Source organism: Microtus ochrogaster, chromosome 4, assembly GCF_000317375.1.
Source record: "Microtus ochrogaster isolate Prairie Vole_2 chromosome 4, MicOch1.0, whole genome shotgun sequence".
NCBI classification, from domain to species: Eukaryota; Metazoa; Chordata; class Mammalia; order Rodentia; family Cricetidae; genus Microtus; species Microtus ochrogaster.
Window position 1 is genome coordinate 80,119,051 of NC_022011.1, and position 25,364 is coordinate 80,144,414.

At 43.8% G+C, this 25,364-nt stretch overlaps 1 protein-coding gene across 1 annotated transcript in view; it reads left to right on the top strand.

Moving 5' to 3' along the window:
- Positions 1–25,364, top strand: part of Myo3b (myosin IIIB) — a 273,440-nt gene that overhangs the window by 86,578 nt on the left and 161,498 nt on the right. Inside the window, exon 8 of the mRNA XM_005346535.2 lies at positions 21,615–21,770. Within this exon, the coding sequence (XP_005346592.1) occupies positions 21,615–21,770 (156 nt within the window). The remainder of the gene's footprint in view (positions 1–21,614; positions 21,771–25,364) is intronic.

Consider the following 25,364-nt stretch of genomic DNA (forward strand, 5'->3'; position numbering starts at 1 on the left):
AGAGAGAGAGAGAGAGAGAGAGAGAGAGAGAGAGAGAGAGAGAGCTGGCGCGACCAGCTTTTAAAAACTGCGTAGCACATGCACACAGGGGGTTGACGTGACTACGTATGTCATATGCAAATGATGGGGGGGGCTCATGCATATGCGTGCACAAGGGCTTAGCACAGTCATTTGTGGATGATGCAACTGCATGTGGGTCACGAGGGGCCCTTTAACATCCCGAGGCCCTTAGACACTTTCAGCCTGAGGGCTTGTCTGCACATGCATGGCCTAGAACCCGGAAGTGTCAGCCTTCTTGTGGCTGAAATCATAACAAAAATAAGCCCCTTATCCCCTATATTGCTTAGCAGCAATATAACAGCTAGAAACCTGCCTGCTATATCCAAATCCTGCCCCCCCCCAACAGGATTTCGCCTATCCCAGGCTGCCCTCAAACTTGACGGATAGCTAGCGTTGGCCTTGAATTTCTGATCCTTCTGCCTCTACTTACTGAGTGCTGGGATTACTGGCATTGACTACCATGCCTGGTTTATATAAGTACAGGATATGCTAGGCAAGTACTCTTCCGACTGTGCTACGTCCGTAGTTCCGCCCTTCGATGGGAACAACTGCTCCAGCCTGCCATTACTCAGTTCCCAAATATACTAGGACCAAATGTGATCTCATTAGACTTATTCAAATCTGCAGTTAACTGTAAACACTGACACACTTTGCATCCGAAATGTCTATTTAGAGAGCTTTGGTTTGCTTTTATACTTAATGTCTCATACTGAGAAAAATGAGAGGGGAATTAACACCTTCTAACCATAAAGGGTTTCATCGTTGGAGGTACTAGTTGGGAAAGACACTGAGAGTTGTAGTGAAATTGTTTTAAAGCGGAATCATTCAGAAAATAGATTCAGTTCCCTTTATAGAACAAGCCACAAGTTTATTCTATGAAAGTAAACTGCCTAGATTTCCCCTAAAAATAAGCAAGACTAGAAATATCTTCTTTAAAAATGTTGTAGTTTTTATTATGTGTGTACACTTTGCACATGAGTGCAGGTGCCATTGGAGGCCAGAAGGGGGCATCAGATCCTCTGGAGCCAGAGCAACAGGGAGTTGTGAGCTGCCAGATGTATGTGCTGGTAGCTAAATTCTGGTCGTCTGCAAGAGCTGTGTGCATTTTTATCCTGACTAGAAACACCTTTTGTTGTTGTTTTGTGTTGTTGTTGCTGTTGTTTTCTGAGATAAGGCTTCTTTGTGTAGCCTTGGCTGTCCTGGACCTCACTCCGTGCAGACTAGGCTAGCCTTGAACTCAGATCTGTCTGCCTCTGCCTCCTGAGTGCTAGGATTAAGGGCATGCACCACCACTGCCTGACTTAACTTTCTTCTTCCTCTTCCTCTTCCTCCTCCTCCTCTTCCTCTTCCTCCTCCTCTTCTTCTTCTTCTTTCTCCCTCTCTCCCTCTCCTTTCCTCCCTCCCTCCCTCTCTCCCCTTCCTCCCTCCCTCCCTCCCTTCTTCTTCTTCTTCTTCTCTCTCTCTCTCAGAAGTTTGTTTATCGTGTATTTTATGTATATGGATATTTGTCTTCACATCAGAAGAGGGTATCTGATTTCATAGAACTACAGTTGTGAGCCACCATACAGGTCCTCGGAGTTGAACTCAGGATTTATGGGAAAGCAGCCAGTGCTCTTAACTGATGAGCCACAGCTTTAACACCTATTGATTCCCTATTGCCATGTGACCTCTGAACCAAAGTGGGTTCATCATTGAGGATCTTAATGTGTTAGTTACCTTTCCCATTGCTGTAATAAATAATAGGTTTTCTGTATCTCTATGACGGGTTTCTCCATCGACTCAGTAAGCCAGGTCAAGGCAAATTTAAAAAGCAAAAGAACAGGTATATTTGAGCAAACTCCTGGGTGAGTCCTCCAGTCCCAGAGCTGGGACAGAGAAGTCACACACCCAAACTAAAGCAGGGAGCTTGTATGTCCTGTCAGTGAGGAGTGATGATGTGCCCGCCACAAGCTGGGTTTGTGACCAAGTATTGAAAGACTCTAAATGCATTTGTAAGCCCCCTCAACCCTAAGATATTTTTCTAAAACCTTACACTCACTCTCTCTTGGAAACAGGACAGTCACCCACACACACACATGCTGGACTGCTTATCCTCCTGTGTCCTTGTGAATAATCTTCAAACATAACTCCATTCTGGGAATTGAGGGTAATACAACCCACAGATGTTGACTCAGTTCCTGATGTATTGATTTAGTCACTAGAACAAGGTCAGGAAGGCCCAGAGATGCTCCCCTTATCTACCAGATCACGTAGCTATTCTCCTGTCCTGGAATAGACCAATCACTGCTAGTAACCCAAGGCCCAATTCCTCTGGCCAGGCCCCACCTTCAAAAAGGCTCCACACACCCACGGCCCAGTTTCTCCAGCCGAGCACCACCTTCAAAAGGTTCCACAACTTCCCAAAAATGCCATTGGCTGCAGACAAAGCATTCAGAACACAGGAAACTGTGGGAAGCACTTTATATGTAAACCACGAGCGTCTTTGGTACTGGGTGACACAGCACTGATTGCCACAGGATCCGGCTGCTTCCTTGAGCGGAGCAGACGGGGCTGAAATGCTGAGATACGGGTTAGTGTCTTTCAGGCTTGTTTCCAGCCTCCTTCTTTGGAGACAGCAGAGAGGAAAAAGAAAAAAAAAAATTAAGGACCTAAAAGCCTAAAATCCTATTAGCAAACCTGTCATGGAGTTAAAAAGAGAAAAAAAGGAAGCCCCCATCCCCCTGGTTGGTTCTGGACCTTGGTTGTTAGTGATAATTGACTCATTCATATGAGTTAGTTACACATTTGTCAGCCCCTGCTTCCTGACGGCTTAGTTAAGATAAATTAAACATGATGCGCACATAAATTCTGCACTGCACACGGAAGGACCCTGCCTGATTTTTTTTTTTGTCACAGCTATAATATGTGGCTGTCTCCCCCCCCCCCCACACACACCCCATAGCTAAAGCTATTTGCATAACAAGTTTATCTGGTTCAAGTACCTGCCAGACTTCTACTGGGTTAAGAGGCTCCCTACAGAAATAGCCTTTTGATAAGATAACAATAATTTTCATTTGCTAACTTCACCTTGGTCTCCAGGGATGCCTCCCCACCCCCCTTTGAGTTCAACCTAATTTAAGGCCTTTGGACTGAGTAGCCGAAAGGCCTTTGCGAATCACACTCTTTCATTTTGTCTCTCGAACTTGTGAGGCTTTTGTTAGGAGTTAGTTTCAGGACATCAGTGGGTCTGAACTGGTTAGTGAGACAATAAAGATGGGTTTGCTTTTGCAAGGGGCAAATCCACCAAGAGTATCCTGGCTGCTTGTTCCAGTGATGATGTTATGTGATTACCTTCCTGCCCCCCCCCCCCCACCAAACCGCTCCTTCGGGGTGTCTGCTCTGGCAAGTGTAGGGAAGAAGAAGTAAGGCCAACACTCTCCTGACAAATGTCTTTAATGTAAATGTCAGGTGACTTTCAGAAATGAAGATCTAAAGCCCAGGGAACCTGGGTGTTCTTGGTTTTATGAAGAATGTAAAAGTACAGCTAAGCAAAGTGTGTGTGTGTGGGGGGGGGGTGTCGGCCTAGTGATTGGGGGACTCAGCAAGGTCTATCTGACCACAGCATCTCCTTAAACTCGCCTTACAGCCTTTCTCTTTCCAGGTGTAGTGCAGGGCACCTATTTGAGGGTTTTTAAATCGGGAAACACAGAAGGGTCCTCCTCAACTTCTAAACACTTCCTGTCTGGGGGAGTGTCAATGGCTAACAAGCAAGACTGTCTCTCTACATGACCAGGCACCGTGTCTGAGCCCTGCCAGCCAGCCACCAAATACTGGGGCATTTCTCCAGTCGCCTCCAGATGACACTCAACTAGGTAGAAGCAGCTGCCCCGAATATTGTTAGAATGTTCCTGCCGACCTGGGGAAAGGGCGTTTAAACTTCTTTAACCTTTAAAGACAGTGACCCAGATTGAGAGCCCTTGCCTCCTCTGCAGGTCTGCCTGTTGACTGTTTTACTGAATTTCTCTCAAGCCAACAGTTCTCAGCTCTTGTCTTTCTCCACTCTGTATTTCAAACGGCTTGGTTCTACCTGTCTTTATAACATCAACAAACTATGCACAATAATATATAATAGCCTCACCTAGCTAGTAACTTATTATGGTCCACAGAATTCTCAGGTTTTTTTCATCCTGGTGGAACCCCAGGAACCGTACAAATGGTTAACTCCTCCAGGAGCCGAGCGAGCCCACTGTAACCTTTATTTACATCTCTTCACACGTTGGTAATTTTAATTAAAATGAGCAGCAGTATCTCCAGTGGCACGCTCACCATTTTGGATTTATTTAGCCAATGATTAGCAATTGTGGCTTCTTGAATTAATTAGCATCTCTTGAGCTACAGGGAATTAGTGGATTAGTAAAAAAACTCATGGAAAAGGTTGGACTACTCTAAATTAAAACCTAATAAACTCTCCTTTGCCCTCTTTACGGGTATTGATCTGTAGACTTTTAAATGAAACTTGGCTCTTTCCTGATTTTGAAAAATTGGGATTTTCCCCTCCTCCGTGAGAAGAATAAAGTTATGGGTTTCAAGCTTATATTTGAAGAAGTATCTAATTTAGATGATGTGATGGGTATTGTAACTTTCTGGAAGTTTCATATCATTATTGCTGTGAGTGACTGCAAAGGAAGATAAGGAATAGTCACTGGGTGGGGCAGCAATGGGTCCAGACCATGACCACTGTCCCTGAATAAAGAGAATAACTCACAAAGAGACAGCCATTCCTGCCTAGTCACTGGATAGGGAGGTGCATGATTCCAGAGAGCCAGGCAACAACCAACAAATGTTAGGGCTCAGGATTCTCACTAGCAGCTGCTGAGAGTTTGGAAGGCGATTGGGTGGGATCCACCAGGCCACCTAACAGAAGAGGGTCTGGAGTTGAGGAGAGGTTGTTATAATCTCACCCAGGCTTCTGGAAGAGATGGGAACGTAATGGGTCACTGGTAGGGATAGTGTAGTGGCTGTGTGGATGTCCCTCCTGGGCTTCTTCCTGAGAACTGTGACATTCTCCTGTGACCACATAGCCCCCAGCTGCCTCCTTTCCCCTGCATTAGAAAAGGAAGCGTAGGCCCATGTGACCAATTCTACATTTTTTCCAGCCTGCTGGTGACTTTTAGATGGAGTAAAAATAGCAGCCAAAGCCCTTTGGCTGGAAGAAAGGGCTGTGTGCATGTGGTTTTTGTGGATTTATAATTTACAATCGTAGCATTAAATACAACCAGTTGCCAGGCCTTCCATTCTATGTTATGTGTATTCTATTGCCTTCTTGGTATTTTAAGTCAGAATTTCCTAAGATTATCAAATGCATGATACTTAACTGCCATACTGGGTTAATGAGTAGGGAGAATGATAGTTGGAATTCTTGTAATTACTGCTACTGAGACAAGGTCTTGTTATATATAGCACGGGTTGCCCAGAAATCAAGTTCCTCCTGTCCCAGTCCCCTAAATTCTAGGATTACAGAGGTATGCCATTATGACCAGCATGATTTGATTTTGAACTGAAAGGGTATTAATTGAATTAAAAAATAGTCTTATTTAAAAATAGATATTATAGGGCTGGAAAGATGGCTCAGTGGTTAGGACTATTCTTCCAGAGGTCCTGAGTTCAACTCCCAGCAACCACATGGTGGCTCACAGCCATCTATAATGAGATCTGGTGCCCCCTTCTGGCGTGCAGCATACATGGAAGGAAATATATATATATATATATATATATATATATATATATATATATATAACAAATCTTTAAAAAAAGAATACTGACCAAGACATAAATTCTGTTACTCTAGAGTGCCAGTCTTGGTCAGTATTCTTTTTTAAAAGATTTATTTTTTTATCATATATACAGTATTCTGCCTCTGTGTAAGCATGCACACCAGAAGAGTGCACAAGATCTCATTACAGATGGTTCTGAGCCACCAAGTGGTCACTGGGAATTGAACTAGGGACCTCTGGAAGAGCAGTCAGCACTCTTAACTTCTGAGCCATCTCTCCAACCCTTCTTCAGCATTCTATTGCTGTGAAGAGACACCAAGACTATGGCAACTCTTCTTTTTTTTTTTTATGTACAGGACACAATTGCATTATCGTATGTATATTGGGAATACATATTACATGTTCCAGACAGCAATGGGATAACATTTCTGAACCTCAAGAGTTACCATGTTAAATATCTTATGATTTGCATGTGGCTTTCCCCATGTAGAATAAATATTACTGTCCACAGCTATGTTGCTTGTGTGCCCTGCTATGGGAGAAGACAGATGTATTAGCGCATTGAAAGCTATCTTTAGCCCTCAAGAAATTCTCTGGGAGACTCAAGGACTTTCCAGAAAGCTTTCGTGTCTTCATAACCACTTTGGCATTTGTGGGGCTTCTGGTCACATTCCTTCATGGGTGGAAGAGGGTGGGGATCCTTTTCCTTTCTGTCCCACTGTGGCTACCAACACAAGACCCTGCAGCCTCCGGGTGACCAAGTCAGTTAACGTTCACGGATCAAAGTGATAGAGCTGCAACCTCTCCACTGCCAACTTTTGATGCTATTTCTTAAAATGTTGTGCTAATTTTAAAGAAATATCCTTCTTGTGGTTTTTCAAGATAGGGTTTCTCTGTAGCTTTGCAGCCTGCCCTGGAACTAGCTCTTGTAGACCAGGCTGGCCTCAAACTCACAGAGATCCACCTGCCTCTGCCTCCTGAGTACTGGGATTAAAGGTGTGTATGGCAACTCTTCTAAAAGCGAGTATTTAATTGGGGCTGGCTTACAGTTTCAGAGATTTGTGTGTGTGTGTGTGTGTGTGTGTGTGTGTGTGTGTGTGTGTGTGTGTGTGTATAAAATAGCCTAGTGGCATGCAGGCAGACATGGTGCTGGAGAAGTGGAGAATTCCACATCAGATCTGCAGGCAGCAAGAAAAGAGAGAGACTCTGGGTTTGGCATGGGTTTCTGAAACCCAGCCTGTCTCACACTAAGGGGTGATCAGCACTAGTATAGAGGTCCATGAGACAGTAAATGTCTGCTGTTTGTAATACTTCTTATAGCAGCCCCAGGTAATTAATACACCCCATGACTACATAGTTAGAGAATTACAAGTGATTTGATATTCCAAGCAAGGACAGCAATGCTCACCCGCCTGCCACAAGGAGTAAATGGCACATAGCCATAGCAGATGGTCCCCTTTCTGTCCTCATTTCTTCTCTTCCCTCCTCTTCATTTTCTTTTCTTTTTTATTTAAATGTGTATCCATTATTAAGACGTATGTTAAAAACCTGTCTCAAACACACTGCACAATAGTTAAAGTGGGGGAATTTCTATAACTGTTAATAATGATTTGTGGACCTTGATAGAGGACTGGGCATTAAGATGTTTTGGTCATAAAAACCTTTTTAAAAGGAACAAATTATCTTAGGGAGATACGGCAAACTGGTACCACCTTGTACCCAGTACTGGCCAAGAGATCAACATCGAGCTGTGTTGCCAAGGATCTCATAAATCACTATGGTCCCTAGCGATGCAGGCATGGACTAGTCTCCTTCAGTGATAGCTGCTATCTGTGTATGAGCTATGCGTCTGGCAAGGTGGATACACTTTGTGTGATTTCGCTGTATCCTAGCTGCTGCTAAACAAGTGGGTGACTACTCACAGGGGAAGTTGAGCTTCTTGGCAGCTAAGTAAGTGATGGGCTTTTGCCTCGCAACTGAATCTGAACAGAGGTGGGATTCAAACCCAGGTCTCTGTGGCGTTCCAATATCTTTCCTGGGTATTCAGATACCAGAATGTGTATATGTGTCTAACATAAACCTTTTAGAAAAAGTCTCGTGTGTGCCTGTGCACATGTTCATGCTGTACATGCGTGGAGGCGTTAGATGGCTGTCAGCTGGTTCCTTCTTTTGCTCTCTCCAGCACGTAGAAGCTGATACATATCCTTGACAACTGAACCGTAGTCATCACCTCTCGCCCAGCTCAGATTGTCTAGTATGGAGCTATTCCCTCACAAGGATGCTAAGTGAAGGGGTTTTAAGGCAAACTACCTGAAGACAGTTTTCTCTCACACAACAGCAAAACAAAAACCAACCAACCAACCAACCAGCCAAACAGCAAAATAAAACCTCTATTCGCTGGAAAAACTCCTTCCTGAGAGGTGATAAAAGAGGCTGATGAGGCTGGAGGAGCAGGGGACATCGATCCAAAGCAGGAAGATGGCACCATTGTAACGGAACAGCGGCTGAGGGTGATGTCCATCACGGCTGAGGGGTGGTCTGTGTCCAGCAACTGAGTAACTCACTGCTGACATTTTACACGCAGAAGTGAATGAGTGAAGGCCTGGAATCATACTATACCCATGACTTGCTCTTGTTTTTGGTTTTAATAGCTACCTGTAGAAGAGTTTTGCAAGCTAAATGAAGAATAAACATAAATGCAAAATTTTGACTTTGCCCTGTATGTATAATGAGTGCACAAGATGAATCTGAAGTAGCCTGTAAAAATGACTTTAAGAAGTTATCCCTAACGACAGTTACTTCTTAAGATTCAGCTGTGTCTATGGGTAAGCTTAGGCTGATGTGCTAAGTGTATGTGTTGCCTTTGTTGTTGGTTATGGACTCACAACCCTGTATTAAACTCGTGATTAGGAAAAGAAAGAAAATGTAGAGGAACACTGGTCTATGCAGTTGCTTGTACTGAGTGGATGCACTGTGATGCTTCCGCCAGAATTCTAAGTTCTAAATTTTGCCATCACTTAAGAATGGCATAGCTCAAACACCAATCTAAAGAAACTTATTGTGCTGGGCATTGGTGATCTATGCCTCTAATCCCAGCACTTGGGAAGCAGAAGCAGGAAGATCTCTGTGAGTTCAAGGCTAGCCCTGTTTACAGAGTGAGTTCAGGATAGCCAGAGTTATATAGAAAAACCCTGTCTTAAGAAACAAACAAAGAATGAATGAATGAATGGAAGGAAGGAAAAGAAAATAAGAAAGAAACTTATCTTAAGAGCTGTTAATTAAGGGCATTACTTATAAAACTGCATTCCTGGATATGCTATCTTAAGATGCATGTGTGTATCCATGCATGCAAGTATTTAAGTGCATGCATGTGCATGTGTGCACATACATGAGTTTGCATGCGTGTGTGTGTTTATGCATATGTACCACGTTAACCAGTTCTGCTTGTATTTCCCCCATTCTCTTTGGAGCATGAGCAGTGCTTCCCAGAGCTGGGAAATTTAGAGACTGAGTGAAGACACCTGGACACAAAGAAGTAATTTGCATGAATAATCCAGGAAGGTGTTACAGGCTTCCTTTAAGCCATTTGACTTAGATACCAAAGTAACTGTAATTTAATGCAGAGAGTTTAGCAAATTATAATGAAGAGTTTTCTGGCGGTATGCCTAAAATCGTTCTATGTTCACATGCCAAAATCTGGATATCAGAATTTAAGCAATTGCTGAAATGTCTGAAGTCTCCTTAATATACTGCTTATAAAGCAAGAAGACCCCCGAAACTCTACCAGGGCACCATGCTAGTAAATAAGAGTCCTTATAAAGTTGTCCAGCCGTAGAATGCAGGACACCAGGAATGAACGCTAAGGCAAACTATGGGCTTTTAGGTAATTACAGTGTCTCCACTGAGGTTTATCATTGTAATGAAGTACACTCTTGTCAGGATGGTGTCAATGGGGGCTGTAAGGATATGGGCGCAAAGGGCAAGAGGAAATCTCAGTGTCTTCCTTTCAAGCTTGTTGGGAACCCAAAAGCAGTTTAATAATGAAGCGTTTAGTAAGACAAATTAAAAAAAAAAGGAAGCAGAAAAAAAAAACCCTGTGCATGTTTCTCCTCTAACGGAAACCATATGGGAATTTATTGGGAAAACGGGAGTTGGAGGCATTCTGTTATTACAGTATTTATCATACAGTTATGGAGGGGAGTAATTTATGATCCTTGCTTGGAAAGCCAGATCGATGCAGAGATAAATGTCCTTGCCACAATAGAATTTATATCATCCACGTGATAATTGACCACTGTGTCATCTGTCCCATCATTCATCTCATTATCTGATGGGACTAGCGGAAGGCTAACACGCATGTGATTTATTGGTGTACACCAGTGGGGAGCCATTGGTCCAGCTCACCTGCTACCTGTCCTCGGCAGCACAGAGCATAGCTGTCCACCTCTGTCTGCAGGCATCCACGGAGAAAGCCGCCAGCCTGGGCCCACACTAGGCATCTCTCCATGAATCAGAAACAGTCTTCCAGTTCTTGTAGTTAGGTAGATTCTATTCCATTTCTACCCCACCCTCCCAACACTGCAGTCTGCCTAGAGCAGAGGGGCTCAGGTAGTTGGTCTAAAGATAACGTCTACTGTCACTAATCACAGTTTGTGACATAGTTATTCCTTATTGCCTATTTATACTTGGCATCAAGACACATGGCTTAAAACTCAGAACATAACTTCAGTACAGGTAAAGGGAATTGATAGGCTCGATAGGGACCAAAAATTGGGCAAATGAGAAAGAAGGCCAGAAAGCTCACTGAGCAAGCAACCCATGCAGGGTTAGTTCCCCAACAGGGGGGATGGGGGAAAAAAAAACGATTCCAGCAGCCCCTTGGTTCTCTCAGCCTCCCCCCCCCCCCCGGGAACACTCCTTGCCTGCAGTATCTGCGATTTGCCTTGTGAGGGTTAATCAGTGGGTCTATTATTCAGCAAATTAAGGGCTTGGCTGCCAGAGTCCCTTTTCAGAAAGGATTAGGGTTTCTGACGAGGCTTTGAAGTAATGGATGGAGCTGTTCTGCTAATGGAGGAGGGCTAAGGACTCCCCAGACTCCCCCGGCAGCCAGTATGGTGTCTTTATTCAGACCCTTGCCTAAAAAAAGGGAAAAAAAATTATTTTCTCTTGCACAAATGTGATGCTCACACAGGGCACTGGATTGACAACCCAGCAGGTGGGGGTTACTTCTTTATGTTGCAAGAGTACACGGAAGTGCTTCCGGCTGCTCTGGGTGGCAGCGTCCAGAGGAAGAACCATTTTCCCAGAGATCAGCAACAGGAATCACTGGGGGGGGGGGTGTCCTATAATGCATTGTCCTTTGAAAAGTTTTGGCTTGGAAGTTGGGCAGAAGGGCTAGCAGGTGACAGGCTCGGCGGTGGTGGTCTGCGTCCTCAGGACCACTAAGGAAGGCAGCCAATTGCTGTGCAAAATGCTGATTTGCCTAAAACATTGACAACTACCTATTATCTGACACCCCCCTCTCCCGCCGCACTGCCCCGGCTTTTCAGTAGCAGTGAGGCTGTTATGGAAACCAGGCTGCTTCATTTCCCTCAGTTTTACGCTTCTACCATCCATAGAGCCATGGAATTGGCAATCAGCCAGAGAAGTGTTTAGTCCATCGTCACCAAAAGAGCATGCATCAAAAGAGGAGCGGGGAGTGTGGGTGTCGGTGGCGCCACACCGCTGCAGCTGTGGGCCCTCACAGCTCTTTACCAAGCTCCCCGCCCCCACCATGCATTACGTACTAGGATACCGGCTGGAGCCCCTGGCGGCCGGAGCCCCCCACTGGTGGCCGGAGCCCCTGGCGGCCGGAGCCCACGCGGGCTACATCTGTCATACTGTTCTCAGACCACTTTTGCAGTGTGGTGTCATGCTCTGCCCCCACTCCCCTCCCCCAGCTCTCTCCTTGGTCTTAGTCATTCCTTTCTTTGAGCCGCTTTCTACCCATGGGCTAAACTCTTTCTAGAATCTTCCTTTCGCCCTTTGCAATGATCAGGACAAGTGTTGGCACCAGCCTTGCCATGACTCCATCAGTGCTGGCGGCTGAGCGTTGACCTCTACAGCTTGGAAACATGGGGACCCAAGCCTGGAAAGGCCCACCAACTCTCTGGCAGAGTTATCCCCAGATTAAGACAGGGAGCTCTGTCTTGGCCATCCACGGTTCCAAGCATGCCCCAGGACTGGAGAGTGTTGTAAGAAACAGCCTTATGGATTATGTGGCCATGTTCGTCACAGAGCTGTGGTTCTCAGCACACTGCAGGCTCATAATTATACATCTCTGTGGAAAATCGAAATATATTTTCCTCAATCTCGCTACCAATGTTCATCTCTCAGTGTAGTCCTAGGAGGAGCTGGGCTGCTCACAAGTCACAGTGGCTGAGACACATAGAACGAAGGTTTCCCCTTCCGCATTGTCTCCTAGGGTGCTGGGAGCCAAATTTGTGCCCGCCCTCAATAAAGTGATTTATTTGGTATTTTTATCCCTATTTTCCTGACTGAATTTTTCCATTGCTTTATCATTTTTCCCTTGGCTTATATTGTTTTTATGTTGCCTTATTGAACATATCTTTGTATATTTAAGCACATATTTTGTCCTTACATTATTTCTGGAACAAGATAAAGTATTAAAAAAAAAATCAGTCGTGTGCCCTGCTAGGGAGAAGGCAGAGTGAAGGGACTGCTTTCCAACAAAGACTGGCGTTATGTTCAAACCGTGTCCTTCCTGAAAGGATCCCCATTCTCTCCACCAACTAACTCTCTACCATGTTGTCAGTTTGTCTCCTAAAGCGAAGACATCCATGGGCCCCACAGGGGACTCTTGAGCCCTTCCTCTGTCTCCCCCTTGCACTTCCTCTCAGAGTCCATTCCGTCCTTTAGTAATGCCAACATTCCGCCAGGCGGTGGTGGCCCACACCTTTAATCCCAGCACTCGGGAGGCAGAGACAGGCGGATCTCTGTGAGTTCGAGACCAGCCTGGTCTACAGAGCCAGTTCCAGGAAGGCTTCAAAGCTACAGAGAAACCCTGTGTCAAAAAATCAATTAAAAAAAAAATGTCACCTCTCATGTCAAATGTCTGACCCTAGGCACCTCTGCCCTCAAGCACTTGAAGTGCTTCTTATGGCCCCCGCCTAACATACATGTTTATGAAGGAACATGATATCAGTTTCACCTAGCCCTTTGGCTATTTCATGTGTGTGAGGTGTTACCCCAGATACATATGTTTCTTTTGGAAACCCCTGCCCCAGTCCTGGGTAGTCCTAGGCAAGCGCTTGCCTTTCCCCGGGGAGCTGGTTGTTCGGTTATTTTAGCGATTGCCTAAGTATTATCCGTTCCCTGCCCTCAGAGGTAAAATGCATACAAATGAGAATTATGGATTAAAGTCAGGGCAGGGTGGCAAGCGGGATCAAGGGAAAGAATACAATTCAGATGTCCCCAGGCACTGACGTCTATGCTAAGAAGCCGACCATGACTGTTTGTCAAAATAGAAATTGATTTTTAAATCAAAGAAATGACCCAGACATTCAAAAGCAAGAGTCCCCAAACACTTGAACTTGAAAACATCAAGGATTTTTCTTTTTGCTGAATTGTCAGACCCAAAATGTCTCCTCTCCCCCAAATGTCACAAATTCTGCTTAAGGACACCTACTAGTAGTCAAACAGAAATTTTGTCCTCAAGAATGGGAGTCACATGGAAAGCAACAAATTAATTACCCATCTGACCGAACTCAAGACAGGTTTGGATAACCCTGGACCGATTTAGTTAGGGGGGTGATTAGTTGGGAGACAGCAGACCCTAACACTAAAGACAAACTGGTGTTATGGTCCAATGGCTTCCTCCAAAACGCAGGTACTGAGAACGCGGTCAGATGGTAGGGGCATCAGGTCACGAGGGGTCCTTCCCCATGAGTGAATTGCCTTCTGCTATGTGAGCCTGAGGCATCCTTCCTTTGGGGAAACCATATTGGAAGCAGAGAACATTCTTCGACCTTCCTCATCACAGACATGAACCTTCTTGTTCATATCTCGATCTTAGATTTGACAGTCTTTAGAACTGTGAGAAGATAAAGTTCTTTTTGTTTTCATCTGCTTACTCTAAATATTGTCACGGCAGTACAGGTTGGACTATAGACTAAGACCTATATGTATAACTCCCGCTTGTCGGGTGTGCCGTAATTACCTTCTTCTGCCAATCACTTAGTACAGCAGCTGACTACAGAACCAGCATTTATTGAGTGGTTACTGTATAGTGAGCAATGTATAACCATTACCTTATTTATCCTCTACAACAATCCTGTGTCCAGTATATAAATAAAAAACAGGAGCTCATTGACTCTAAGTAAAACTCATCTATCACTGCATAGCTCCAGGAGGGTTAGATTTGTCCTCAGCACCTGACTTAATGCATATCATTGCCCCAATGTTTTTAAAAATACCCCATGCTTTGGAGAATAATGGGTTTTATCATTTAAATGCTTCAACAGACTATTTAGGAAGTTCTGTGTTTATGTGGACAAATGTTCCCAGAGGCTGGGACTGAAAAGGCTGATTGACTGATAAGAACATCAGTCAGTATGGAAAGTTTGGGATGTTGCAGGTCTAGGACCAAGGTACAAATTAAATTATTTTATCTGGCTGTCCTGCAATTCAGTCTGTAGATCAAGCTGGCCTTGAACTCAGAGATTCACCTCTCTCTGCCTCCAGAGTGCTGCGATCAAAGGCGAGTGCCACCACGGCCCAGCTATCTTGGGTCCTTTAAGAGCTGCCATCTCCCTCTGAGCGTGTCTGAGTGTGACCTAACATCCTTGTGGCCATCGGTGAAACCTTTTGGGATGCATTAACTTAATGAACCACTAGGTCCTCTCAACCCCAAGCTAATGTCCCTGGGCAGCATCTGAGGCCAGAGGAGTATGACCACCATGTCGCTGTGACTCACCTACATGACACCTCCTGGAAGATATTTGAAAAGCATCTTGATTTGTGATTTTCCTTGTCTCATTATAAAGCTTGCTGAAACTATTACCACATCGGAACACGGTATTTAGAGAAACCTGAACCTGTGTTCTGGACCATAGTCACTTGTATTTGGCTACAGGACAAGTCCTGTTTTTCTTTCCTTTGAGGTGAGAGCACATAGAGAGGGGGTGGTTCACTAAAATCATATAAACAATATCACCACCCTCACCTCTTTAAGACATTAGTCCCTTTGGGGAAATTTCTATGCCTGTCAGTCTTGTTCTTCAGAATGGAAATTTTCTTCCAAGACAGAGCACCATGGACTGTTCCGCTCAGCCTATAATTACCCACATCCTCAAGAGGGTTTCTCTCCTCTTGCCAGTCAGGCTTCTGTGTGGCGATGATAGGAACCGCGTGGCAGCAAAGTGAGTCATGGGCCCAAGAAATGTTTGCTCAGATGAACAGTATTTGGGTGTCCTGTACCAATGGGGACACTTCATCTAAGTAGCAGGCCTTAAGAAGGCAGCAGACAGGACGAAAGACAAAATGTGAACAAAGACAGGAGAGGAGATGGAAACCATGGGTTTTGTGTTAGCACGACCCCAGTGGGGGGGAGCAGATTGCCCTCCTCCTGGTTTTTTCTTTTTCTTTTTTTTCCAAGCTCATCAATATTTTTAGTTTTGCTTTTTCAGCTGCTCTATATCAAGTGTGTTTATTTATGGGTGACTCTTGATTCTTGGTAAATCGCTTCCCTGTACAGGCATCTGGGGTTTCAGTCATGAAACGTCAGGTTACAGGGACAAGGCAGCTGCATCTCCAGGGCAGCAACAACCCGTGTTTAATGTGGGAACACAAATGCATTCTGAGAATTAAGCTTTAGCCAAGAAAACATGATGGAAAGTACTAGAATTTCACATCAGGTACTGAATGGATTTCCTTCAAGGCTGCAGCTTGCTCCATTTCCTTCTGGCGGGTTTTTCTATCATATTCAAACTGTCAACTGTGGCCTTGTAAACCTCTTACTGTTCAGAATATGAATATGATTTTATTGCACTTCACTTTGATCTCACACATCTAAATATAATTTTTAAAAAAGAAAGAAAAAATAGACTAAAAGAACACATTTATGAAAGATTTTATCTAGGATTTAGTTTCCCTGAAGTCAGTTCCTGTTCAATTTTATTTTTCCTTAAGTGAAAGACTCTGAGAAGAACTGACTAGGGCCCAGCATATCCCTAGTCTGAGACTCTTCCCTCTAGGAAATAGTAGCTCATGGCTACCCCAGGTACAGTGACCATTAGGGACTAGTAGATCTTGCCTTGATCTCCAAGGGGGAACTCATCTCTGGCCCTCATCCTAAAGATTACAGCTCTTATCTAAGTTACGACAGAACTTCCAAGATGGAATCTGTGATATATATTGTCCACTAACAGCAGGAAAATGGGAAAGAGAAAAAGAAAACATATCTATGAGACCTAGAGAGATGGCTCAGTGGTTAAGAGCACTGACTGCTCTTCCGGAGGACCCTGGTTCAATTCCCAGCATCTCATGGCATCTCACAACTGTCTATAACTCCAGTTCCAGAGCTTCTGACACCCTTACACACATATATATGGAAGCAAAACACCAATTAGCATAAAATAAAAATAAATTAAAAATGTCTATGGCCAAGTAAGCTTGGAAACATTGATTCAAACAAAATAAATTTTAAAAATTCCAATGCTCAAAAAAAAAAAAAACACCCCAAAACATTTAGTATAGTCAAACACCTTATGAAACCCCAAACTTACTTGGTTACCAGGAAACTATTTCGTTTCTTCTTTAAATCTCTTCCCCATCTCTGTCTGTCTCTGTCTCTCTCTGATTGAATACTTACATGGCTAGCACTTTAACTTAGCTTGCACTGACAGTTCCCATGTCCCATGTCAGAGATCCATGCATTACACATCCCTTTGTAAACCTTGCTTAGGCCCTGCATAGGGAATATATTCTGCAATGAGACATTGCAATCTTTGACTTAACAAATATTCTTGAAATGAACAAATACCTTTCAGTTTCTTAGTTTTTCCTGTTTGCCCTCTAAGTCTGAGAGAAACCTCCCTTGTTGGCAGAGGCCACTCATTCGTTTCCCAGCTGCCATGACCCGAAATAACCACACAGAAACTGTGTTAATTAAATCACTGCTTGGCCAATAGCTTAGGCATCTTTCTAGCTAGCTCTTATATATTAAATCAACCCATTTCTATTAATCTGTGTATCGCCACATGATTATGGCCTACTGGTAAGGTTCTGTCCAGCGTCCAGCACTGTCTCTTGCAGCGGCTACACGGCTTCCCACAGACTCCACCTACTTTTTCCCAGCATTCACTTTAGTTTTCCCATCTAACTCTATTCTGCCCTATCACAGGCCAAAGTAGCTTCTTTATTCATTAACCAATAAAGCAACACATATACAGAAGAACTTCTCATATCACTCCGTCTTGTGAAAAGGTCACAGAAACTCTCTGGGGTTCCTACCCATTTTGATAGTCAGTTTTGTCTTCATCCACTAACCTTCTGCTTGGAAATGATGGGCTGAAAATCTTGAGCAAGAAGAGTAAGACATCACTCTTCAAAGTCTTATGCAATAATGATTATTCTGTAGAGTTGGTGAAGGGACAAAAGACAATCATTGCCCTAAGGTGGTGAAAAGTGGCAGCTTGGAAGGTGAAGGTGCACGTTCTGATGATTTCTTAGTCACTGCCCACACCCCTTAGCTAGTGCTGTGTGTTGTGCTGACTGGTGTTTCTCCACCTAGAAATTCCTTCTGCCTTTTCCCCATCGTCTAATTCATTCTCATTCCCTCAAGCCTTGCTCAGGTCTTGCGAGCTCCAGGAATTCTCCCATAAAGAGAGATCTCTCACAATACACCCCTCCCAATTGTAGTGGTTGGCACATCGTAGCTTGCCATTTTTTTTAAATATTTATTTTATTTATTTATTATATATACAATATTCTGTCTGTGTGTATGCCTGCAGGCCAGAAGAGGGCACCAGACCTTTTTACAGATGGTTGTGAGCCACCATGTGGTTGCCGGGAATTGAACTCAGGACCTTTGGAAGAGCAGGCAATGCTCTTAACCACTGAGCCATCTCTCCAGCCCGTAGCTTGCCATTTTTAACACCACAGAGGAGAAAGGGTTCTCCTATGGGAGTTGGCTCAGGGCCTCATCGCTAACAGGATGACCTCAGGTTCTTCACATTCTAAAGAGAGATTAGAATAGAAAATCTCAGCCAGGTGTCATGGTGCATGCCTGTAGTCTGGAAGTCTTTGTTGTCTGGAAGCTGAGGCTGGGGGATTGAGAGCTTTAAGGTCATCTTGGGTTGTATAAAGAACTCTGATTTAAAAACAAGTAAGCAAACTCAAAGAAAAGAAAACTGGGGCTTGAGGAGATGGTTCATTTGGTAAATTTCCTGCCTCAAAAGACACGAGGACCCAAGTTTGAATCCCCAGCACCCACATAAATATGGGCACACAGCTAACATCCAGGGTTGGAGTAGTGGTCAGCTGAGAAGGTGAATACCTAGCTCTCATTGGCCAGCTTGTCTATCCAGTCAGTGAATTCCAGGTTCACTGAGAGAGCTGTCTCAAAAAATAAGATGGAGAACAAGTGTGGAAGGCACCTAAGGTTGACCTTTGGCCTCCATACACATGCACACACACACACACACACACACACACACACACCCATGTGCACATATGAACACACACACGCACATACACAGAGGAATATGTACATACAACCTCCCCTCCCACACACACATGCAAATAGAAAATCTTGATCCTTATGGCTCTTAAACCCTGTATTTCTGTTTTTGTTTGTTTTGGTCTTTTTTGTGACAGGATCTCATGTGATCCAGGCTGACCTGGAAGTTACTAACATTCTGAAAATGACCTTTTACTTCTAATGCCTTTCCGTCTCCTCCCAAGTGCCAAGACAACAGGCATGCACTGTCTTGCCTACTGTTTCTCTGTTATTTGTTTTCTTCCTAAATATGTAAGCAAACACCAGATTTTACTGTTTCCTATGTTTCTCTAGTCTTTCCATCTTTCCAATTAAATCTACTGTAGGTACTTGAGAATAAACATCATAATTGTTCATGCGCTAGTTCATTTCATTTAATTCTGGTGTAGCCTAATAAATGTTTGCTGAGCAAATGGAATGAGATGAGGTCTTGTTATCTAGCAGACAGAGCCTTTGCCTCTGTCTGTCAATATAATAACAGCTCCCTTTCAGATTTGGGGTTTGCCTCTGTGAGAACAAGGTATGCAGGGCTGTTTGCAAATGACGGCTGTGCTCTCAAGGTCTTCTTGTCCTTCTCCTAAAAATCCTTCCCATGCAGCTGGATGCGTCACCATGCTGTTTAACATTCCTCCCAAGCACACTCAGTGTCTCTTCTGTTGCTTCTGTGGTGTGGCGTTCCACCCACTCCGGTCTTACTGAGAAGACAGACTCACCATTTTCCAGGGTGCTGTGCCCACCGTCTCTTAGATTCCTGGGTTGTTGGCTCCCTTCAGCCTCCATGCCTTCCTCATACCCATTCTGTGATCTAAAGCAAAGCTTCTCCAGGACAGTGGATGATCTTATCACTTGTTGGAAGCCCTGCTTTGCAGGTAGATGCTAACATGGTATGACATAGATGTCCTACCATCAACAGCTAGGGACAGGTTCTCTAAGGCTCTCCAAAGACTCTGTCTGTAGGCACGCCTCTCCCAAAGGCCTCCTTTGAACATCTGTCCCAGGAGGAAGGTGGAGATACATGATGCTCACTGCCCATTTCATGTGCCGTAAACTATTTTATGTTGTCACTTAGTCCATGTTTGGCTTTGGCCATGGGTCTCTGTGTGTGAAGCACTGGCAACAGTTACCTGGCAAGGAAGGCTTCTCTATTTTACCTTTCCTTTACTTCCTCAAAGGAGATATATATTTGTGTCTGTGTGTTTGTGATTTTTTTGTTTGTTTGTTTTACGACCATGTAAGGTGCCTGATGGGGCCAGAAGAGGGTGTTGGATCCCCAGGAGCTGGAGTTATAGCCAGTGGCAAACAACCCGATGTAGGTGCTGGAGTCAGAACTTGAGTCCTTTGCCAGGGCAATGACTGTTGAGCCATTGGGTGGATCCTGGATTTCCATCCTACCCCATTCTGAGGATCTAGGCCTGTCTTCATCAGCCCTCAGGAGGCACATGCCTATTTTATTTTAGGGATTTTATATTCCACACTTAAGCCAGGAGGGAAGAACATCACCGGAATTGCCAAAAGGAGTTCCTCCTTTTCTTACTAAACAGTAACTCAAATGTGTTTCCCTTTGACAATCACACAGACACATGAGTATACATGGAATCCAGGAAGACTGGATTACAAAAGAGCTGTCTTTTGTAAACATGTGTGCTGATTTTGTATTGTTGCTAGGAAAAATAATAGGCTATACAAACCACCCTGGACCAATAAAAGTCAAATGATTGATTTCTCCCTTTGGCGAAGTGGAGGTGTATTTATAGTCTTGTGGGCATCCGTTTGGAGATGCTCTGGGTGCGGCTGGCTTTTCTAGCTGCAAGCCCCACTTTTAGCAGCCCCCTGCCATCCTCAAACAAGCTGACCCAGGAACGTCCCCGAGTCCTTGGGACTAGAAGGTGAGGAGGAATGGGAAAGTGTTTTGAAGTGAAAACTACAAAGCTTGAAGCTCTGTGTAAACCTGACAACTGGGGATTGCCATGAAGGATGCAGCTTAAATGCTCTGTCCAAGATGCTCAGAAGGTCCTGACTGCTTCTGACTGTCAGGGCACTCGGGCTGCTGCTGCTGGCATGCCTCTGTGGGAAAAAGCTCAGCTGTTGCTGACATTGAGTGGGCAGAAGGGCATTCTGTATTTATCCCGAGTCTCCAGTGCTAGCTTGAAACTGAAGGATGCTGAAATTTCCTCCTCTGACTCAGGGCAGCTACTCAGAATAGAAGGACGAGGGTAACTGGAGTGGTGTTCATCAGGTTCCACTTCACTAGAGATTTCCATGTGTCAAGACCATGTTAGCACAGAGCAAGCAGCCACAGGTATCGAATCATTGTTTTCTTTAGATAGGTCATTGAATCCAAAAGAGAAAACCATTCTTAGGTGTGTGGTTCTAAGCAATCTAGTGCAGAGGGGTTTAAATGGAACCTGAGCTTTTACCATTTCGAGTAGACTTTTTGTTCCCATTTTGCAGAATTCCATCAAAATCCTTCAGAATTGTGTGCTAGTCACTTCCTGTTTGGGGACTTCTCTGTTCTCTCAGAAAACATTAGAAATCAATGGCTGGGCTTTTCTCTTCCTTGCAGGTTCATTTCTTTCCTTACAAACTCCTAAACAACCACCCCAAGCCCTGCACGCCACCAAATAAGAACATCTCCGTGAGAGTAGTTGCGGTGATAGATCTTAGTCCTATACGCCCCCAAGATAAACTTCCTTCTCTTGAAGATGTTTTTCTGTAATGAAAAATCAGACGGACATTTTTCTAAGCATTCTGTTTTTCCAGTGTTTTAAATACTTGACAATAAATCAAGGGTAAAATTTATTGAGTGTTTAATATTTACTTATGCCAATCTAAAGTAGGTTTCTGATCTTTTTAACTAATCAAATCAATAGAATTTTTCCACTTTCTGGCACATATTTCAGAGGAAAGAACTGTTTGGGGCTAATGATTGAGTATGCCACCAGGATTCCTCTCTCTTATATCCCCAGGGAAAGAGAATGTCAAATGTTTTACTTTTGAATTTTCTGTTGATTTTTTACAAACAGGTGTCTTATTAAGGATTTTGAAAAGAGGCCTTCGGTCACCCATCTCCTGGACCACCCGTTCATTAAAGGAACTCAAGGCAAGGTTTTGTTTCTGCAAAAACAGCTGGCCAACGTGCTCCGAGACCAGAAGCGTCTGAACCCTGTTGCTAAAACCAGGTATGGTTCTGTGCATTCATCGCTCTGACATCCTCCTTTGGGTATTTGGGAGGAGGGCATGGCTGTGCTTTGCTTTGCTCTACATCTTGATTGGTAACAACCATATCTTTGGGTTTTCTCAGAGTTTCATTTGTGTATCGTTAAGCATGTCCTGTGGATGAATAGGCAGGATTCAAAAACTGCCTATCTGAATTCTTGTGACTAATTTGCCAAATAGTTAAGATCTCATTGTCCTCGTGTCAGTTAGCATTCATTAAAAATGTAGTTACCTTTAATATAAATGTAAATGTTAATTTAGCATAAATGTAACTGTTACATTTAGTATAACTGATTGTTACATTTAGTATAGCTGTAACTGTTACATTTAGTATAACTGTAACTGTTACATTTAGTATAGCTGTAATGGTTACATTTAGTTACATTTAGTATAACTGTAACGGTTACATTTAGCTACATTTAGTATAACTGTTACAATTAGTACAGCTGTAACTATTGCATTTAGTTACATTTATTATAACTGTAATCGTTACATTTAGTATAATTGTAGCTGTAAAGCAGCCTTGGTTAAAATATGTTAAGATGTCTTGACCTGGATATTGGGGAGCAGGGAGCAGACGTGGACTCTACAAACAGGCCATGGAAAGAGTGTGGCCAGAGACCTCTTCTTGGATGGGCTCTGAGCCCGTTCTCTCTTTAGTTTTTTAAAAAATCTGTAGGGACATTCTTGTTTTCTTCTTCATGTATTTTGTCTATACTATCTAAAGCAACCAGGACTTCTTCTACATGGCTCTATCCCACCCCTTCCCTCAGATTTTTAAAGGACAGATCTTATTTAATGTCTATTTTTAGGGAATAGGAGGAAGTCTTTAAAACTATTCTGTATATATCTCTAAGAAGCAGATCTTTGATTTCTGTCCAGAGGGTGGCAGAGTTTCTCTTTAAGAAAAAAAAATTAATTGCAAACAAGCCTCCTCTGCCCAGCAATTACTTGGTTTTTATATCTGGTCAGAATGCAGATAAGCACCAGTCCAGTATTATTAAAAGAACACTCAAAGTGCCAGATGTGAAGACAATCGAATAGCGAAGTCAGTTCTGGAGATAGCCCTTCATTCTGCAGAAGGCTGTTTACAAACCAAAAGCAAAAACCAGGTTTGCCAGAGATGGTATTTCAAGGTGACTGTGTTGTGCTGATATTCTCCATTGTCACAGGTTTGCTCATAGGATAATGCAAAGCAAATATTTTCCTATTATTCCAGGGCCACTTCTGTGTCTGTGGCTAGGGACAGGGCAGAGAGACGCAGACATTCCTGTGACTCCGTTCCTTTTGAGATGGTAGGAACTCGTGCTTACGGCCAGGGGAATCAAAAGCCCCCTTTCCTCTAGCTCTGAACATGAGCCTCCTCCACACAGTCACACACACCACCAAGATGAAGACAAGATACAAATACCCGTGGACCAAGCCTAATGAAACCCTCAATTGTTGAGGTTCGATCCAGCTTCTCATTTGGTTTGATCAAAGGTCCCTTATCCAATGGCTTCTAAGACGGCTCCTAGACTTACCAAGCACAGTACTACTGCCCAAGTCTGCCTGTCCAGTTCTACATTCTCCTTTTAAACACTTTTCCCCTTAGAAAACAGTGGTTCAATGTATACCCAGGCCATTGCTCTAAGTTCTCTCTCTCTTTGCCAAGTCTTTTGATGTCAACCGTCTGGTGGGTGGCAAAGTTTTTTTTTTTTTTCCCACAGAGTCCTTGTAATCTCCAGTTTCATTCCCCCATAGTTTGTGTCCCTCTGAACAGTCATTTGAAAAATACAGCCTCACAGACATGTACAAAATGTTGCACCAGCCTTTTCCTTAAAGGGTAGGGAAACGAATTCCAAAGGGACCACAGTGTAATCGACACTTACTCTGCCGTGACCCCGGCTTAGCAACTGGCAAGGTGTTGGCTATATAGATGTTTTCTGAACCCATCAGGAAAGGCTCTCCGCTGTCATTTGCGACTGGTGAGCCAATCTATCTACAGCTGTGAGTTTCCAGTAAAGGTGGAGAAAAGAAAGACTAACAGAGGCAAGAGCACAGATGATTGAGAAAATGGCCCCCTCATTTCTCTGCAAGGATGCTTACACAGCAGGCAGGGCGATTTGATGATTAAAACCATCAGCTCTATCAGATTTGAGCTGTTTGCTCAGCCACTTGCTGGAAAAGTTCTTTAACTTTTTCTTCTTCGGAAGTTTCTTCTATAGAACGGGGATTATTTTGAGGGTGGATTGAATCTACACACAAAAGGTTAGGATGGCTCTAACTACAGTGTCAACTGCCAATAAATGTTGGCATAGACGAAATATCTGTGCATAGTCTGTTTGGAGTCCTTCATTTCTCTACAATACTACAGTCTTAGGATTTTTATTGTTCTGATGAAACTCTACTACCCAAGCCAACTTTGGGGAGGAAAGGGTTTATTTTACTTACTCCTCATTGTCACTGTTTGTCATCAGAGGCACTGAGGACAGGAACTCAAAGAGGGCAGGAACCTGGGGGCTGGAACTGGTGCAGAGGCCATGGAGGGGTGGGTGCTGCTTACTGGATTGGTCCTTGTGACTTGCTCAGCCTGCTTCCTCAAACCTCCAGCTCAGGGATGGCACCATTCACTGAGCTGGACGCGCCCCCGCCCCCATCAGTCACTAATTAAGAAAACACCCTCAAGACTTGCCTACAGTCCAATCCTATGGAGGCATTTTCTCATTCTCGGATGACTCTAGCCTGTGTCCACTTGACATAAAGCCAAGAATTACCTTTCTCTTGCCCTTCAGCTGTGAAAATCTATCTCTTTACCTTATCAAAGAAGATCATGGAAATAAATAGTAAGGAAGCACTAAAGGTTAAAAATATTGATTTCTATCTCTTACCCCAAATCAAATTTATTCATTTATTCTTTGTAGAGACATTTACATGTGTAGGTGTCAGGCCCCAAGCTGAGCAGAGGAACTCCAAAGACAAACCAGATCTGGTTCCTGATAAAGTGCTAATAGCCTTTGTGCCACACAGACACAAACAGCAGAGAAAACAGTGATTCTCAATCTGTGGGCTGTGACCCCTTTGGCAAACCTCTATCTCCAAAAATACTTACATTACAATTCATAACGGTAGCAAAATTACATTTATGAAATAGCAGCAAAAGCAATTTTATGGTTGAGGTCACCACACCATGAAGAACTGCACTAAAGGATTGCAGCATTCGGAAGGCTGAGGACCACTGAGATAAGAGCAGAAGTATTGGGATAAGGAAAGCCTGCGCTCCCCCACCATATCCCTGGGAAAGGGTACTTAAGTTAGCCTGGGCTTGGGATGTCTGGGGAAGACATTAAAGAGAAAAATCAAGGGACTTCTCCAGGAAGTGGCTGAGCTAGGGTGTAACTCTGGCAGAGCCAATGGTTTCACATGTCCCTACCTGCTACAGGACCATCATTGCAGAAAAAGAGTGGGGGCTTAGCATCTCAGCTCCATTATGCTTGGTTCTTCTCTTTGTCCAGAAATCATAACTGGCAGCGTGATGGACCTTCAACAGGATTCTGAAGATCAAATAGCAGATGGAC